This window comes from Neopsephotus bourkii, unplaced genomic scaffold, assembly GCF_033783945.1.
Source record: "Neopsephotus bourkii isolate Nb327-2 ecotype Australia unplaced genomic scaffold, CSIRO-AGI_Nbou_v1 NB_1749, whole genome shotgun sequence".
NCBI classification, from domain to species: domain Eukaryota; kingdom Metazoa; phylum Chordata; class Aves; order Psittaciformes; family Psittacidae; genus Neopsephotus; species Neopsephotus bourkii.
Window position 1 is genome coordinate 6,217,435 of NW_026902223.1, and position 12,882 is coordinate 6,230,316.

The window sequence follows — 12,882 nt, forward strand, 5'->3', positions numbered from 1 at the left end:
TGCCATTAGGCAGGTGTAGAGAGGTGGAAGCAGTATTTCGAACCCTGTAAACATCAGACTATACAGCGACCAGTGTATGTACATTGCTTTCCAGAGCATTAAGTAAGTGTGTGTTAGTATCATCAGGAAAAGAGTCATCCGTCAGAGCTAAGGACCAGGACTTTTCAGAGAGAATATCTGACGTCAGAGACAGAGCCTCCATCTCAGCTAGAGGGATCTAAAGGGAGAGATGATTAAACATAAGAAACCAGGACACAAATCTTTTGGAAAAGAAAGAAAACAAAAGGTATCATAATCTACATAGTTCTAGACATAAAGCAATAAGCCTGCAGTGGGAGAAGCTACATCATGCACATTGTTACTGGGGACAGAACGTTAAAGAAATGAAATATAACAAAGGAATGAAAAAAAGAAGAGTGGGACATTCATACTTAAATGCTCACCAATGATCTAGAGGGAGTTTAAAAACATACACTAATGCTAGCATTGTATTTTGCTGTTCTCCTGTCTAGATGAAGAACCAAAAGTAACTTTACTTTTTATACTAGAGAGATTTATCCTCTTGGCTATAATCAAATACAAGAGGCCTCAAGATCTTTGGACTTCTCTGAAGTTGTTCCTACCTAATAACTGCACTGTTCTCTTGGCTACTGGGCTAATCCAGTTGAGTCCACAAAGATTCCCAAAAATCATTTCGCAGGTGGGGTACAGAGCATGCCCTTCCCTGCACTCTAAGGAGGGTATAGAGACATCCCTCTCCCCAAGAGGCAGATGGGGCCATAATTAAGTTCCTAATGGCTAAACAGGGACAGGGGGAAACTTAAAGCTTGACTTCAGTCAGCAAATGCCTTCCTGGTGCCTTCAGTGGGTTTTGGTCTGCTAAGTAGCCTCCAGTGCCTGGGTAAGCACCAATAACTGTCCTACTAAAAGAACTGCTTGCCTCTTTCAGCCTCCCAGATGCCACCCCAGTCCTGGCCCCACCAGCCTCCTCCAGCTCTGAGCAAACCCTGTACCAAAGTGTCTTGCATGAATGCATCCCTGCTGAAGGCCTTCAAATAGCTGATTAAAAAAATCTTTATCAAAATGCTGATGAAGCCCTGTCCCTAGACACAGAGCTCTTTACACAGGAAATATGAAACGTCACTTGTGGGTTTTAGAGAGGGGAAAAAGGAGACTGCAGCATCTCCCCCTTGAGCAGCATCCCTGCTGCCAGGCACTGCAAAAAGGGGTGTTTGCCCTCAAATGCAGGCTCAGCCCCCCCGCAAATCTCCACCCTGGGTATGTGTCCAAGGCTGGTGCTCAGGGTACTGGGGAGGCATTTCATCAGGTATCCTATGGACGTGGCTAATCTGGACAAGTTCCAGGCGCTTCCTTTTCACTTCTCACTGTGCATTTCTTTCCCTATCCTCTATGCTTGAAAAGTCTTTCAACAACAATATATCTTCCAAGAGAAACCACAGGGGCCCAGATCTGTTGCATTGAAGTTGTCAAAGGGCTGGATTTCCTCACTCTTAGAAATGGCATTGGTAGGGTGAAATAAACCCAGTGATGAGTGAACCCTGAGAGGCTCAAAACTTCAGCTGAGATAAGAGAGTCGGGCTCCTCTCATCTAACCTTTGGTTTGATATCTCCTCTAATACAGTCATCTGCTGGCAGTGGATAAGAGAAATGCTTTGAAGGAGTTCCTGATTTCACATGAGGCTCCCCAAAAAGGCATCACTGCAGAAGCTGCCAGCACAAGGACAGTGATTCCTAATAGGAAGGCACCAATCGGTGCCCAGGCGTGCAGGGAGAGGCTGTGCTAAACCCTGGTGGACACCGACAGCTCCTGCCTCATGGAGCTGCTCTGCTGGAGCTGCTATTAATCAGGTATCTTTCAGCAAGTCCCAGCGCTGCTCTAAATTCCTGACTTGCCTCAGAACATGACAAATGGTGTGAACGGAAAAGCCAAAATGTAAACAAAACGTCAAATTCCCCTTCAGCCTCCGCACTCCCAAAATTGAGTTTGAAGATGTCAAAACATTTTGTTGGGAATGTTCAACTGATTTATACAGGTTTTAATTTGGGGGGGGAGGGGGGGGTAAAAACCCTCAAGCTTAAATTTTGACAGAAAAAGCCAAACTGGAACGTTACGTTTTTTTCATTGCAAAAATGTCAAACCCTTCTTTTTTTTTGCTGCAGCAGCACTTCCCATTGAAAAGTGTTGTAACAACAGATCTCCAAACAGCTCTCACTGAGTTCAGCACTGACCCTCTGCCTTCCCTGCCAAAGCTACTGTCCCTATTCCTCTGGCAGTTCTTAGAGGCAACCACTTCCTCTACAGCTTAACAGACCTCCATCCTCAAAGCGATACACAGCAATCAGAGGGAGACATGTTATCCTGCTATATAAATACCTGCAGGAGGATTTCATTTTACCTGAGCTTGTTCCTTTCCTCTAATGAACCGCTGAGTTGGATAATTTCGTGTCAGTGAGCTGATAAATAAGCACACTGATTTAACACAAAACCTGCTATTTTTAGCCAGAAAGGGAGGAAAAAATATATATATATGAAGGAATATGGAATTTGCTCAACCCCAACTGCAGGGAAAACTAGGTATGTTTGAATTATTATTATGGTTACTGCTGAGATTTAGAGAAAATATTTGCTCTAAAGAATAACATGCTTGAGAAAGCAGGTATTTTATCCTGAGAAGTAAATGAACTAATTTCAAGCAAACATTACAGCCACTGCTCAAAAAAGCATTGGAGCACACCATTACTTAAGTACATCATTAAGGGCTGCGTCGCCTTCTAAAGTCAGTTTAGATCAGAGATGAGGATCTAGTTTACAATGACCCACTTGCAAAAAGCCTCTTTAGGAAAATCATTTGAAACTGGATTTTCATGCAGTGTAGGTAGGCACAAAATGTAAAGAGCATTTTATGTTCCCCACCCGCTTAGGCTCTGCTCTAGGGAAACCTCACACCATACTTCAGGCTCTGCAGACATATCCTGCCATTGCTATGAAGCCCTGGTTGGGATACAAGATACAAATACAAGAACCCCACTGAAGGATGGAGGCAGGATCTTGCATATTTTCCCTACAACACTCCTCAACAGTAAATCCCAATGCAAAACTTCTTACTGTGTCAGAGAGGGAGACTCTGAGCCTGTACTTTTCCTCTTGTATTGATATACAACATCATTAACCAAGACATTATCTCGACTCCCACAGAAAAAGCCAAAATGACTTATGCTTCAACATCCCTGTGACTACATTACATAAAGAACATTAACTCTCTACTGAAGGTCTCAGTCACATCGAGTTTGGATGGAAACTTTGCAGGAAATTAGGAATATTAACCTGGTTCTCAGAGTTGTAATATTCGGGAGCTGGGAGGGCATAATGATGGTACACAGAGCCTGACAGGTTGTCCATCAGCTTCAGCTCTCCATCCAGAGATCCCTGGATCAGCAGTGATATGGTATCAAACAAGTGCCTTTCCTAGGAGGGGTGGTGTATAACATGCAGAAGGAGAGAGCAAGCCAAAAAGAGAGGAAAAAGGCGAGGGACAGAGACAGAAAAAGGACAGTGTACAAAACCCAACAAACAAAAAGGGGGAGAAACGGAATAAGAGGAGGGGTGGGAAAGACAGGGGTGAACAGCAGGAACAGAAACAACAGGACAGGAGAGGTGAGGCAGGAGAGGAGAGAGAACAGGGCAGTAATATCATGGTGAGCAGTGACAGCTTTCTCAGACCCTCCTGGGGACAGCTCTTGCTCTCTGCAAACACGGCCAGTTACTGATCTGAGCCGTACAAAGGGGCTGGTAGAGGAGCATCTTGGTACTTGGTGCTGTAAACACTGCTGCTGTAGTTTCTATACCCATTGTACACATTTCTGAGCTAGAGCACCCAATACTTGACACCTAAATCCATATCCAGAGGACACATCAATTAGAATAACCTGACTTGAAGAGAAGTTGAGCATCCTCTCCATGAAAGCTGCAGCTGATCAGGATGGACAAACATCAGGCGACTAATTCATGTGCCAGACATGGGTTGAGGTGCCTCAGTTGTCTTGGCCAACTTCAAACCAGCTCGCCAACAGCACAGACAGGGGAGGTTATACAGAGCAGGTCTGGCTTTTGCAGGCAGCATGGGAGCAATTTAAGGATTGCACTTTTTACGTCGGGAATGCCTACTACATACAATGGAATGAGGACCATCATTACAGTCAAACAGCACAAGGTGCGAAAGTCCTGGGGAATAGGCAAGCAAAGAAGCATGCTGACCACATATCCTTGCAGGGTCATGTCCTGGGAATTGTATTCCTCTGCTCTCATGCTCAAGCATCAGATTTGTCCTGAAGATTTTGGCTGGGAGATTAAACAGAATAAAATCTGGAGGTTTTTGAGGTTTCTTTTTTTGAGTGAATCACACTCTGGAGATATGACTGGAATAAACCCTTTCCAAAGCCTGCTTCAGAGAGGGAAGGTTTAACAGCCTGAAGAGCTGAGAGCATCCTTTCCTCTGATTTGCCTTGCAATTTTGCTATTTCTCTTTTTGCCAGTATGCGCACAGTGTGCAGGACAACAGTGCCGAAGACAGCTTGCCAGCTCAACATGTGCAACCACAGCTGGATCATGATGTTTCTTCCTAGAGGACATAGTGAATCTGGATTTCCCCATATTGCCCTGAACTCCTTTTTCCTGTGCAAAGAGCAGCTTTGGCCTCCATCTCAGACTTCAGTGACTCCTAATGGCACCAGAAATTTCCAGTAGCTTAGGAATTGAAACAAACTTAAGCAGGGATTTACTCTTTTCCACCCTTGGACTAAAGAGTATAAATGAGTTTTTCATGTATTAGAATACTCATTAGTCCACCCCAGGCAGAGGCCAAGACATGCTGTTGTGAAATCATGATGTAATAAAAGCTAATGGAGCCTGTGTAGAGTTTAACCCGATTTGCAATCAGCTAAGCCTAAAACAAAAAGCTGGACCATTTTTCTTGCATAATTCCAGCTCCATTCCCTCCCGAAGGACCTGTCTGGGTCTTGACCTCACCCCTCTCATTCCTCAAACTGAGTCTTCATCCAGAAACTGTGCTTCAGAGACTTACTGCAGCTGGTAGCAGCTACCACATTACAGCCCTGCTCCGGCACTGCTCCTGCTGGTGGGAGTTTTGCCACCAGTTCTGGTGAGCTCAGGTCTGAGCCTCTTCTGGATTGTTCTATTGTTAAAATAATCTTTTCTTACAAGCTTGACAGTGGGGATGGATTTTAAATTGAGGTTACATAAAACAAATTTGACACTTAAGCAAAGATTAGCCAAGTTTTATTCCTCTTTTATGTTGTGGTTCACACTCTGCATTAGAAAAGCAAGCACATTATGCTCGTGATTTATGCTATCACAAAGGACCTAGCACAGACTCTAGACTAGAGCAAACTTGAAGCTAGCTCTGAACTTGGCAGCTTGGGCACATCTTCAGAACTAATTGCAAAGCTCTCTACCTCTGAACAGATGCGTCAAGGTGGGCTGGACCTGGAGCATCAATTCCCACACCACACAACGGTCAGTGAGCTGAGCAGACAGTGAGGAGTACAAGCCCTGGACATACAGTTCACTCACTCCTTCCACTGACTCGTGCATGTCTTCCCCTAGCAGATATGCAGGTCAAGCCCTCTTCACCCTCCAACTGGGATTCTCACCATAGGGTAAACTAATGAGAGCTGAGAATCTACCTTGATTTGCATGGGATTGGTACAGCCTTGGGGGCTCTCAGGTCTCTCTCCACCAGCGCTGCCTGTCCATGCGAAGATGTCCGAGGGGCTGTGCTGGCCAGGAGTGATTGTCTTCATTTCCATCTCCAGCTCCGCTTCCAGTTCTGCCTCCTCCTTTGCCTCCTTGTTGCTCTCCTCCAAGTGCTTCATAAGCACAGCAATCACCACGTTCACCAGGACAAACTGGGCTGTCAGCACGAAGGAGACGAAGTAGATGGGTGAAATGACAGTGTTGTAACAGGTAGACTCCTGGTCACAGTCTCGCAGCGTGTCCTAGAAACAAGGGGGAAGTGATGGAGGTATGTGAAGAGGTTCCAGCATGGACCTCATCTGCATCTGGTCATCTGGCTGCAATGGGTTCTCCCTTCATGAAGGAAACTGAGAAGATTGGGCAAATTTCATGTCTAGAATAGCAAAGCACATGCCATTAAAACCTTGTTTCTGTGTTAGTCACCACAAGCAGGCTCAGATGCAATTGTTCTTGATGTAACAACAGACATCAATACCCTGCTACTACAGGAAAGGCTGTTTTACCAGGTTAGACAAAAAATACTCAAGTGTGGCAGACAGATCTAGGGCCAAGCTACAACCCACCAAGTATCCCACAGCAGCTGGGGCTGCAGACACTCATTCCTCAAGTTCACACCCCATCATTAAGAGTCTGGTCACCTAACACATACCACAGGCTAGAAATGAACAGAGAAGTGATTCCTGCAGATTAGCTAGCACCCTAGTTCTCATAAACCAGATTTCTTCATAATAACATGCCTTTATGGATGTTCCCTAAGAAAGACTCTCTCTCAGACACCTGGATTTTCCCAGAAACAAAAACAAAACACCAAAGTAATACCAACAAAGGTAAAAAAATAAAACCAATGCATATTACTGAGCTGAATTTGTGCTATTTGAGATAAGTCCCTTTCTTTTTTTCCCTTCTTTTTGAGTTGCTCTCTCAGGGTAAAAAAGGGAATATACAGAGCATACTAAGAGCCTGCAATCATAGACATGGCATGGCTGAGACAGAAATGTTCAAGGCTTTGCCCAATGCATAGACAGACAGTCCAGCTCATTGCAGGACTGTCCTGGTTGGGCATTGGTACCAGTCTGGAGCAGAGTGGTCAGCTTCTAATGAAGCAGTTATAGGCAATATTCATTTTCCTTGGGTGTCTTACCTTCATTATCCCATTCCAGTTGTCTCCGGTGGATACTCGGAAGAGGGTCAGAAAAGCCATCCCAAAGTTCCTGAACGTGGCGTGCCGTCCCAGCCCCTCGCAGGGATGCGTGTCATCACACTCTGTGGGACCAAGCACAGCCATGAGACCTCCCATTCACACACCTCATCCACCCCTTCCACCAGCACAGGAAGACTCACCAAGGTCTCCAAACAGCTCCACTCCAAGAGCTGCAAATATGAAAAACAACAACATGAAGAGAAGACCCAGATTCCCCACCTGGAAAGAGAAAAAGAAACAGGGGCGGGGGGGAAACACAAAAGAAAAAAAAGAACATTCATTGATTTTTTGCTCCAGACCTGTTTCCTGCTGCATTCTTTAATCCAAAACTTAAATTGCTTCAGGGGAAAAATGACCTCAATGTGAGGATTGTATCTCAGATTGTGCTTCGGAAGGGAAATGTGATTCTCTAATGACAGTAAAGACAAAATGATTAGCATTCCTCTGCAATAGGAAATTAGCTCTGGCCAGAGGAGATGTGGTTCGATATGGCAGTGGGTTACCTGCGGCAGCGCTTGCATCACGGTGTCCAGCAGGGCTCTCATCCCTACAGCCATCTTCAGCAGCTTCAGCACTGCAGAAAACACGTTGGGAATATGGTAACGGCAGTGTTAGCACGGAGGCACAAACTCTCCCTCTCCCAGGAGCCACAGATTATAGGAAGAGAAATGTGAAATCGTGTCAACTGTTCTCCATTAGCTGCTATCGTCCTTGGCCTTCTTACATCACTCCTGGTTGCTTGGATACTATCAAACCCCCATGAATAGCAACATCACCTAGCCTGAGATGTGGAGAAAGCGTTACCGTTCTCCCTGGCTTTTCCCTTCCCCACGTTATCTGTGTTGGACCCATCTTCTTCCTCCAATTATTATGAGCAGTTACTTTCCCAGCCCTTGGACTACTTTCCCACTTCCATAGGTTACCTATTTTCACACGTGATTCACCGATCCACACATCTCTTCCAGAAGGCTGCCTTTCCAATTGGAAACCATGTGTATTTTTAATTCTGAAAGGGATGCAATGCACTGAAAACCACTCTTTTCCCCCACTTTGAGAAACAGCAGCATTTCATTTCTCCTCCAGTTCCTTTGCTTAGATGAGGGCTGCAATCAGAGCAATTATGCCTTACAGCACAACACTGCCCTTCAGGAGGGCCTGAGAGTATTTTACTAAGGGCCTGAGCACTCACATTTTACATATTCATCATTTGGCCCATCCTGTTCTGAAAACTCAGGCCCTGCAGAAGCTGGCTTCCCCACTCAGGTACGTGTTGTTACAAGTCCGAGGGGACAGATGGATGCAGAGTGATGAGGAATGCTTTGTCACCAACTGGTGAGATGTAAAGTCCCACAGGAAATCAAATTTATTAGATGCTTGTCTTTTAAAGCCAATGTACTTGAGCTTGTGTTCTCTAATCCCCATTAGAGGCATCTTTGATTTGACTGACATATTTTTTTCCAGGTTCATCTCTGGGAATTACAGCCATAGCTAATTCTTTTGTATTTCTAAGCTCTCAGCCTTCAAGTCCTCTTAAGATAGAAACACATGGTCAGTTGGCTCAGTTTTTTGGCTCCTCTCAAGTGTTTTCCCCCATTGTTTTATTTGTTTATGGCCTGTTGATACCAGCAGTATGCACACTGTGATGGGGATGTGCCCCAGAAGCTTTTCCCAGCGCTTGACTTTCCCTGCACCTCAAACAGAAGTCAATTCTACTTTATTTGTCTCACCTCGGGCAATCCTGAGAACCCTCATGATTCGGATAATAGTGGGGTTAATCGGTAGAGAAGCGTTCACCTCAATCTCTTCCAAAGTGATGCCCATGATAGACAGCAGCACAATAGCCAGATCTAATTGGTTCCATCTGGAGACAACAAAAAATGAAGTTTAACATCTACCAAGAAGCTGGCAAGGGGAGGTAGCTTGTTTCACACAAATTCCAGTCATTTCTATGGTTCTAGCACTCAAATGAATCTGCAGCATTTTTGTCAGGGTATTATACAAATGCAGTTATGTTATGAAATCATTATAACTAATGCATCTCGTTAGAGACTCAGCCAATTCCAGAGATATTCTTGATTGAGGGGAAGCAGAAACAAAAGCTTGGCAGTTTCCTACCCTGAGGCTGCAGACATCAGGGGAGATGCTGTGGTATCTCTCCGGCTACTTCTAGACATGACACTCATGGGCCTCAGCCCTAGAAAGAACCAGCCCCTCCATGTCCAGCCCATGCAACAAAAATCATGCTGGGAGAAGGAAAGACCTGAAGGATTTGGGCCAGATCAGAGAGAGGCATAATCCCAACATGGACACCCCAAATGTGGGGAGAGGGGTGGAACCATGCCCTCTCTGCTGAAGGGCTCATGTCAAGTCCTGCTCAGTGCCAACTCTCTTGGTATTAGCATTGAAGGAGGCAAAATTGGGAGGAGAAAGATTCACCGAGGACATAAAATCTATTTGTGAGGTAAGAGAGTGAACATTTAGAAGAAGTGACTTCATCTGCTGCTTCACATCTGCCTCTGCATAAGCCAGGACCAGCTTCTCTCTCTTGGCATACATTTTGTCACTTCACAAGGTCATCTTAATTATATGGACATGCAACCGGTGTGAGAAGAGAACCAGCCACTTGGTGTGATTCTCACTCCTATTTTGTCCACTCCTAAGGGCCAAAGTGGTGCAATTACACTTCTTGGCATGCCTGATCCTTTCTCCAACTCACAACTCAAGTCTCCACCTCCCCAGGTTTCAGCCAGTCACACCACAAAGCATCCACACGTGTCAGTGACAGCACCAGGAAAAGCATCAGTGTCCAGGACACCAAATCTGGGCAGCTGTCTCCAGAAACCTGATGCTTCCCCCACGAAGAAGACAGAGCTTTTGTTACCTGTCTTGGAAGAAGCGACGAAACCCAAAGGCAATGAGCTTGAAAACAGACTCCAGGACAAAGATAACGGTGAAGATGTAATTGCAAATCTTCAGGGCTTCATCAAGAACCTGGGATGTGGACACAGGACCGGGGTTAGACACTAACATCTGCTGCCTGCAAACCTGCCCTGCTTTCACCAGTTACTCATTTCCAAATGACAGAGAAAAGGCTCCAACTGTGGTCTCTCTCCAATGATAAATGTCCCAGGGAAAAGCCCCAGGGCTTCTGGGAGCGCACAAGCTGCATTTCTGCTTGGCCCCAGCCCAGCTGATATCATTCACAGGAGAGGCTGACACAAACCCATGGCATAACTCAAACCCCAGGGCAGTAACTCAGCCCCAGCTGGGATCACCTGGGTAAGTGCTAAGAGCTGCTGCATTTGCAGGTGTCAGCAGCTCAAAACACCCTCGTGCTTTCAGAAGAGAGCTGAATTTAATCCCACTTGCTTATTTGTGCACTGCAGCAAGAGCTATGGGCTGGCTGTGTCCATGAAAGCTCTGGCCAAATGGCTTCTTTGTGATAGTCTGTCATTCACTCCTCACCTTCAGCTTTGGCAAGGAGCAGGAGAGATGGATGGCATGCCAGCAGGAGTGAGTGCCTTGGGTTTTCCTCTTCCTTCTGCAGAGGTCACAGCCTGGCCATTAACTACAGGTGCCTCCTGGCTGGGACAACTCTTGCACAGTCAGACATTAAGCCACATCAGAGGTGATTTCATCCCTAAAGTCCTGCTCGTGAAGGAGCACTGTGATAGCAACATCCTGAGTGACCTCACACATAATTTCTCACTGCTGGCAAACGGGATGATAATAACTGTGGCCAGGGCACTGTTAGGGAGCTGGGAAGTGGCAACAGAGTGCTCTTAGACCGAATCCAAGACTTGCTGATCCCCGAGCACCACATACCAGAGTAGAAAGGGTTTAAGCCATGCACTTTGCCTTCATGCTACAGTTCAGCTTCAAGCATCCATGGACAAAACCCACCTCACCTGCCTGAGAATTACAAGCCCAGCCACCAGAGGAAGCCATGGCCCTGAATGAGCTTCCCTGCCATACTGCAGGGACCTGGGCGCTGCCAGCAAATTCATTTGGCAAAGCAGATTTTGCCCAGTAGCAACTTTGCTCAAACCACCTCTACACACACTGCAGTCCCTCTTCCCTATGGGCAGCAATTCCACCTGGGATATCATCCACAGTGCATCCCAGGGTATCCCGCCACCAACCCCTTTCAGCACCAATATGCCATGCAATCATTAGCTTGGATATAAAGCTCCCTGGTACATTTAAGCCGTTTAAGTATCTGCAAGATCCCAGCCACCAGTCACCCAGACCAGAGCGACTTCAGGGCTCTGATTCAGCAAGACTCTCAAGCACGTGCATGGCTCTAACCGTGCTGTCAACTGAGCATAGCCCAAGCTTGGAGTTGTTACCCAGATGCTGCATACCAGAGGCTTAGAGACAAAGTGTTATTTTCCTGAAGAAAATTAAAAACAAAAGCCTGCCCAACATTTTTATAATACAAGAGAAAACGTAGCTGCAAAACGACTGCGGTGAGACGCACGCCCTAGAGCGGTTCCAGGACAGGCTCCTTGGCCAACAACCTTTTTCATCACCAAATGACTGAATCATGCAAAGAGCCTTCCAGTATTTGAAGGTGACCTGAACAGAAGAAATAAATTGGGCTTGTGCCCTTTCACTTTTTGGCTTCTTTAAGATAGGCTGCAGGATATTTTTCCCCTCGTTTACCCGTCTTACTTGTTTTTTACATTAAGTATTCAAGTCCTGTCTAGGCTTAAAGAATATTTCTTCCTATTGTGTGCTACAGTTATTCACGCTGAAAGTGGCTAATAAAGTACAAGTTATATGGCAAAGGCAGCTATTTCCATTTCATTCTTATGCACAAGAGACTTGACATACCAGGACAGACTGTTTTTATTTTCAGAGTATGACAAAGACCCAGGAACACAGTGCACTAATATGTTAAACTGGTTTTTAAAGACCACCATGGAATTCAGTGCCTGTGAAAACCAGGCTCTATGGGACATTGGGGATTTAGAAGAAACTTTGCAAAAAGAAACATTTAACAAATAGTTCTATTATTTTTCCTTTTTCTCCTTTTTTTTTTTTCTGGAAAACTTAAATCAAATGAAAGAGTTCTATCAGGATCATGTTAAGAAAGCCAATCGTGCTCCCATCCTCATTTTCAAAGCAGTCCATTTGCATTTAACTAGAAGGGAGAGGTGAAATGGGATCCAGGTAATGAAAGCCATGGTTTGAGCTGGAAGCCAGCTGCAGAATGGAAATCTTCCATGGAACAAAAGGACAGGTCAAGCATGGTGAATGGGGACCCAAAGTCTAACAGCAAAACTGGCCTTAGCACTGCCCATCAGCAGATACCACCATGGCTGGCCATATGTCCCTCCTGACCTTCCCCCCATCTCTGTGCCAGTACCTTTGGTTGCTGGTAGTGCTCCATGGCCATGGTGATCACATTGAGGCCAATCACTCCGGTGATGAACAAGTCCAGGTAATGGCTGGTGCACATCTGGTGGATCAGGAGACGGAAGCGGGAGTAATCCGAATAGTAGGGCTTACACTGTGCTTCTGCAGCAGGGAGGAGGAGAGCGGAGAGGCACGTCAAGTCATTTCTCTGCGTCTTTCTGGAGTCAATGCCCCCTCGCTTTCCAACTCCAAGGATGATAAATTCTAGACTGATTACAGCAACATGCTGTCTTTTCCATTTCCTTTTTTCTTGCTGGCATGTTACCATTTTTAATACACAGCAGGGCTCCCGTCATCTTACATACATTAAACATCTTCAGTGGGACATGCGCTATACTCAGCCTTACGGCATCAGGGATGAGGTGAGCTGGGACTATTGTGCTGCTAAGGAATGTTTTCCCTGTAGGGAAATTTAAACTAAACCAACAATTTTTGTTTCTGCTGACCTTAAATGTGCCCAATCTAC

At 45.6% G+C, this 12,882-nt stretch overlaps 1 protein-coding gene across 15 annotated transcripts in view; it reads right to left on the reverse strand.

The window, feature by feature from the left end:
• The window catches only part of CACNA1G (calcium voltage-gated channel subunit alpha1 G), a 138,434-nt gene that overhangs the window by 10,628 nt on the left and 114,924 nt on the right, over nucleotides 1-12,882 (reverse strand). For 13 of the 15 annotated variants that reach the window (XM_061377187.1, XM_061377185.1, XM_061377183.1 and 10 more), the window contains 9 exons: nucleotides 12,367-12,518; nucleotides 9,877-9,986; nucleotides 8,723-8,856; nucleotides 7,499-7,569; nucleotides 7,136-7,214; nucleotides 6,936-7,057; nucleotides 5,725-6,036; nucleotides 3,347-3,487; nucleotides 83-217 (listed from right to left, as the gene is read on the reverse strand). In XM_061377187.1, the coding sequence (XP_061233171.1) occupies nucleotides 83-217; nucleotides 3,347-3,487; nucleotides 5,725-6,036; nucleotides 6,936-7,057; nucleotides 7,136-7,214; nucleotides 7,499-7,569; nucleotides 8,723-8,856; nucleotides 9,877-9,986; nucleotides 12,367-12,518 (1,256 nt within the window). Of the gene's footprint in view, nucleotides 1-82; nucleotides 218-3,346; nucleotides 3,488-5,691; nucleotides 6,037-6,935; nucleotides 7,058-7,135; nucleotides 7,215-7,498; nucleotides 7,570-8,722; nucleotides 8,857-9,876; nucleotides 9,987-12,366; nucleotides 12,519-12,882 lie in introns of all 15 variants that reach the window. The other 2 variants (XM_061377188.1, XM_061377189.1) reach the window with 2 other exon arrangements.